Source organism: Pinus tabuliformis, chromosome X (assembly GCF_031772625.1).
Source record: "Pinus tabuliformis cultivar Carrire ecotype Pingquan chromosome X, CPIR1, whole genome shotgun sequence".
Lineage (NCBI taxonomy): Eukaryota > Viridiplantae > Streptophyta > Pinopsida > Pinales > Pinaceae > Pinus > Pinus tabuliformis.
In genome coordinates, this window is record NC_142308.1 from 312766426 (window position 1) to 312772480 (window position 6055).

At 42.7% G+C, this 6055-nt stretch overlaps 1 protein-coding gene across 1 annotated transcript; it reads right to left on the reverse strand.

Moving 5' to 3' along the window:
* Positions 1–201: 201 nt before the first annotated feature.
* LOC149139668 (uncharacterized) lies at positions 202–3408 on the reverse strand. Its single transcript, XM_089450792.1, has 4 exons — positions 2820–3408; positions 1782–2411; positions 1417–1541; positions 202–1332 (listed from the first exon to the last, which is right to left on the reverse strand). Exons 1-4 carry the CDS (start codon positions 3406–3408, stop codon positions 202–204), a joined length of 2475 nt encoding a protein of 824 aa, XP_089306918.1.
* Between the last annotated feature and the right edge of the window lie 2647 nt (positions 3409–6055).

Sequence of the window (6055 nt, forward strand, 5' to 3'; positions counted from 1 at the left end):
CTTCCAAACGTTCCATAAGACGATCCCCGGGATGATACTCCATAAATGGTTGAGGATCTCGCTATTGTAGGGAAGCTTTGGCCATTGTCTTATGGAGTTGATGATGTCATTTTCCTCTCTGCATCTTTTTTGGCATCTGAAGCCGACCTTATCCCATAGTTGATTGGCAAGAGGGTAGGTATCCAGGAGGTGTTGAAGAGTTTATTCACTTTGAAAGCAGTTGTAACAAACAGAGGGACCATGAAAGTTACGTTTTCTAAGCTTATCCCATGTGAGAATTTTTTTATGTCCTACCAGCCAGAGAAAATAGGAGATTTTTGGCCAGGATCCGAGCCCCCAGATTTTGCTCCATAAAGGGTCTGGTGGAGTGGGGAAGATGCAAATCACCTTGTAGGCTTCTGAGGTAGTGTAGGTCCCCTTGGGTTGGTATCCCCATCTGAGGATATCCCCTCCGTCATCCTGCCTTATGCTTCTTTTCCTTAACTCTGTCGCCAGCTCTTCTTCCTTCCGAGCATCTGTGTTGTTGAGAATTTGGTTACTCTGTTTCCATTTTCTGAATCCATGCTCCATTTCCTGCGTCCAAAAATGTTGTACTTTTTCCTGCTGTTGCTCCTGTCTATCTGGTATCAGAGAAGGGTGAAGAATACTTGTGAGCTTGGGCATTTGGTTCCAGGAATCTGTCCAGAATCTTGCCGTACATCCATTCCTGATTTCCCAGAAGCTGTGCTGTTGAATTAGCTGATAGTGCTGTTTAGCCGCATTCCATATTAGCGATCCCTTTTCGGTAGGAGTAAATCTGATGAGTTCTTCTTGAGGTCTGTTGCCAACATATTTGGCTGTCCAGATTTTGACCCAGGGCTTATCTGGGTTAGTGATCCAATGCCACCAGATCTTGGCGTTCATAATGGAATTGCTGTACTCCGGGTCCCTCAACCCAATGCCTCCCTTATCTTTGGGCTTGCATACAGTGGTCCATTTGACCAGGGCCCATTTGCGATTGGTAGTAGAGCTGCTCCATAGAAAATTGCGCTGAAGGTTCCTTATGCTTTTTAGTACCCACTTTGGTGCAGCAAGGATAGAGAACAGATACAGTGGCATTGCCTGAAGGACAGATTTGATGAGAACCACGCGACTGGCTAAGTTTAGAGATCTATAGGTCCAGAGGTTGAGGCGGGAATCAAGTTTCTCAAGGAGGGTGCGCCATGCGGGCTGCTTTATGGCTGAAGCGGTGAGAGGCGCACCAAGGTATTTGGAGGGGAGGGTTGCGGAGGGGAAGCCCAAGATGCGAGTTACAGCAGATTTGACCGAAGGGGGAGTGTGAAAGAAGAAAACCTACGATTTAGAGCAGTTGACATGGGTGCCAGAGGCTTCCGAGAAATCCTGGAGGAGTGATTTTAGGCAGGAGGCTTCTTGCACAGAGGGATAGCCAAAAAGCATGGTGTCATCAACGAACTGCTGATGAGAGGTGGCAGAGGTGTTGTGAACGGAGATGCCTTTGAGCTGATGAGAATGGAGGGCCTGTTTAATGTGTCGACCAAGACCTTCAGCCATAAGAACAAAGAGAAAGGGGGATAAGGGATCCCCTTGCCGGATACCCCTAGAGGGTTTGAAGGGGCGGGAGGGAATGCCATTCACCAGGATCGAAAATTGAGTAGATGTGATTAGGCTCATAATCCATCGGACCCAAGTGGAGCAAAAACCAAAAGCTTTTAGCATATGAGATATGTAATTCCAACTGAGTTTATCAAATGCCTTGGAAAGATCCAATTTAAGAAGCATACCTGCTTGCTTTGAGTGCTTGAGGGAGTGAATGATCTCGTGAGTGAGTAGAATACCATCCATTATTTGTCGACCTTCCACGTACCCTAACTGTTCCGGGGAGATGAGCCGAGGTAGGAGGGGTTTAAGCCGATTTGCAATGACTTTAGATATGACTTTGTAAATGACGTTGCATAAGGCAATTGGTTTGAATTTATCAGGGGTGATGGAGTCCTCCTCTTTGGGGATGAGAGTTATGAAAGTGGAGTTGAGGGAGGGAAGAAGCCAGCGCATGGCCCTGGATTCTTCAACTATCTGCCAGACTTCCATCTTTAACATATCCCAAAAAGTGTGAAAGAATGTGGTAGTGAATCCATCTGGGCCAGGGGCCTTACCTTCTTTGAGCTGCGACATTGCCTCATCCACTTCCTGGGGAAGAATAGGGCACATGAGAAGCTCATTGTGTTCCTCCGTGATGAGCTTTGGCACATTGCTGATTATTTTGCTAATAGCTTGTTGCCGGTCTTCTATTGGCTCTTGGTGGACATGTTGAAAGTGATTGAGGAGCACCTCTTCAATTTCCTCGTGATTCTCTACTTTTGCCCCTACTTGATTTTGGATGAAGGGTATGTTGTTGTGCATCCTTCTCTGCACTGTAGTTCTGTGGAAGAATTTGGTGTTACGCTCCCCCTCCTTCAGCCATCTGACTCTTGACTTTTGCCTCCAGTAGATTTCTTCCTGCTTTCTTCTATTCTCCATCTTGCTATGGATGAGCCGTTCCTGCTCCAGAGTTGCTTCCGTGTGCCCTTCCGATATAATTTTTTGATGGAGAACCGCAAAATCCTGATTTAATTCTTGCTGCACCTTGAAGATATTTCCAAAGGTTTCCCTGTTCCATCTTTTTAGGTGATTTTTGAGAAATCTTAACTTCTGCTGGAATTGATACATTTTTGCTCCTTCTGGAGGGATGAAAGATGCCCAGGTGGTCTTGACAAAGTCCCTGAAGGTGGGATGTGTAAGCCAGAACCCTTCAAAGCGGAAGGGTCTTTTTGTTAAGTTACCTGGTCTTTGCCATTGTAGAGCGATTGGCCAATGATCCGACCCTGTGTGAGCAAGAATAGCTGCTGAGATGTCTCCTCCTAAGTGGACCGCGTTGTCTGAGAGGAGGAAGCGATCCAATTTGGAGGCGATTTGATGTTTGCCAGCCCTGCGGTTGCTCCAGGTGAAGGTACCATTACAAAACGGCATATCTATGAGAGACGTTGATTGGATGAATTCCTTGAAGCGATTGGCTTCTGGTTCCATTATGTTCCTCCCTCCTATCTTCTCTTTGTTTTTAGTGATCATGTTGAAGTCACCTGCAACAATCCAAAGTGGGTACCTTCTATTGTTGCTTAGAGCTTCTATCGTGTTAAGGAGCGCTACTTTACTTCCTGTGTCTTGCGGGAAATAAACATTTGATAAGCTGCCATGAATATTGGTACACAAAATGTGAAAGGTCGCCTGTATGAGATGATGCGATGCATGAAAATCTATGAGGGTTACCGCTTGGGTGTTCCATGCTATAGCAAGCCCTCCTGAAGCTCCGGAGGCGTCTACTGCAACCGAACGACATCCTGGCCAGGCTTTCGAGAGAATGCTGCCTAGCATAGAACTATTACACTTAGTTTCCTGGAGGAAGCACATTTGTGGCTTCCATTTTTATCATATTTTTTAACATCCTGAGCTTTCCGGGGCTATTTAGCCCTCTTAAATTCCATGATACTAGCTTCATGATTTAACCGTTGACAGAGGGCTTGTAGTACTCTGTCAACTTAGCATATCTGCCTGAGTCTACCAGGATTTTCCCAATCTCAATCGTTCTTTGGAGATCGGTTTTCCTTCCTCTCTTTTTTGTATCCTTTGGGCGTAGATTACCATCCCATTGACTTCCCGGTTGTATCCCGAGTTGGTGCTGATGATAGGCTCGCGAGATGATCACTTCGAGCTTATTAAGTTGGTGCTCTGGGATTGAATCGTATGCTTTCTTTTTGCAGGCGAGTTCTAATTCCAGAATATCTAGGCCATTCAGATCTATACTTTCTGGCTCTTCTTCCATTAGTTGCACTTGATTGCTATCTTCAATGCTATTCTCTGGATTCTGGGGGGGGTCTGCTTTCCCGTCAACTTCCATTTCCTTGTGGATCTCTGCTGTTTCTTTCTGATCTCGACTGAGGATAGTGGGGATAATGATGGGGGGTGGGGATTTGGGAGGGGATGTTGATGAAGGGGGCTGGGATGAGGAAGAAGGGTGAGCAGGGTTGGCCTCAGCGTTAGTAGGGAGCTCATCAGAGGTTTGTCCAAGAATATCAAAGATGTTCTTGGTTACTGGGCCATGGGATTTGTTGGCTAGGGGTTTGTGCCCATTTTGGGGTTTTTTGAGAGAGCGCTTCCTACTTGGGACTTTAGTGAAGCCTTCCTGGGTTAGGGTATCAGAAGGGTCAGGGGTACTGATTTTGGCATTTTGAGGGCAATCCCTGAAGAGATGTCCCAGGACATGGCATTTCCTGCACCAAAAGGGAACATGTTCATAGTCGAGTGGCTGGATCCATTCTTCATCTCGATGGGCTAGAGTTACCGACTCTGGAAGAGCTTCATTCAGTCGTATGAAAACACATATTCGAGCGTAGGAGATGTACTTACGCGATTTGGTTTCTTCTGCCGCTCTGATGTACTTTCCCACCCCATTCCCGATCCTTTTGAGGAGGTCCTCATCCCAATATTCATCTGGGAGAGAGTATAGTTTGATCCAAACTGGCGCCCAGGTAAGATCTTCCTTGTCTGGATTGAACCTGGGAATCCATTCCCTCATATATAATCCTGCTGAGTTAAAAAAGTAAGGCCCTCCTCCTAGTATTCTGTGTTTGTCCTCTAGACAGAAAAAGATTGCAGTGAAGAAGCCTTTCGGCCCTAGCTGCAGTGTGACATCTCCTTTGGGTTTCCATTTCGCTGCGATCCAACCATTTAGGGCTTTCTCAGTCGGCCAGAACCCTATGAACTTCCCAATGAGGGCATGATCTCGCATGTACTCTATTCGTCTGTCAATCTTATCTCCCGGCAGCTCTATTCGTGGCCGTTCCTTGGCCACTGGTCGGCATGTTGTTGAGGATATTTTCGAGCCTTATTCTGGGGTTTCTTTTCCTTCTTGTGGATCGCTGTCTTCGTCCTTCCGCTTGCCAGTTTCCCAATTGTCATCTTGGCGTTTTTTCCCTCTGTCCAAGATTTCCTTATCAACAGATCCGAAAATAACGGTTTGCTCCGGATCGCGCTGCGACGGGGAGGGCTCTGACGCCCCCCCCAGAGGTTGTGCCATTGCGTTGCGCTAATGCCCTGCAGCTCTGTAACGCTGCAAGGGTCCTCTCTCCGTCCGTGAGGGTCTTTCCTGCTGTACTGTCGGCGCCGTAGGTAGGTCGTTCAGAACCCTAGCTCAGAGCCAAAAAAAAAAATAAAAAATCAGATTTGACCAATATTAATAACAACAACAATATTAATTTAAAAAAAAATAAAAAAAAAAAAAAAAAAAAAAAAAATCATATATAAGCTTAAAGAGTTATTTTAATTGGTCCAAACCAAGTCATTAAAATATGTCTATTATTAAAAGTCACCTGGTTCAATTTTCTAGCTAGAGACCGGCTCAGTGGTTGAGTTAGAGATACCTGAGATTTGGCATGGTAACATTTTAAATATTAATAACAAATTTTGTTATATATATAAAACATTTTAAACAATATTTATAAAAAAAATAATTATATAAATATGATTAAGACATGTATTAACATTGTAATGTGTAGAATATGAATCATCAATAAAATATTTTAATGTCAATTATATAAATTATGTATATATTATATAAAGGAAAAGAAATAGTTTAATATGGATTTTATATATATATATATATATATATATATATATATATATATATATATAAAAGATAGATTTGATTCTATCCATATATTTTTTAAAGAAAAATTGTATTTCATTTTTTATATAGAGTTGATCTATAACATTTTAAATACATAAAATATGTTTTCTATTTTTAAATAAGATTGGGACATGTATTAACATTTTAATATATAAATATAAATCAAAAATAAAATATTTCAATATCAACTATCTTTATATTATATAAAAAAAGAATTATATATATTAGTAATTAAAAATTTTTAATATAGATTTTAGATTTGTAATTTTTTTTGTTAATACAGATTTGACCAATATTAATAACAACAACAATATTAATAAAAAAAATCATATATAA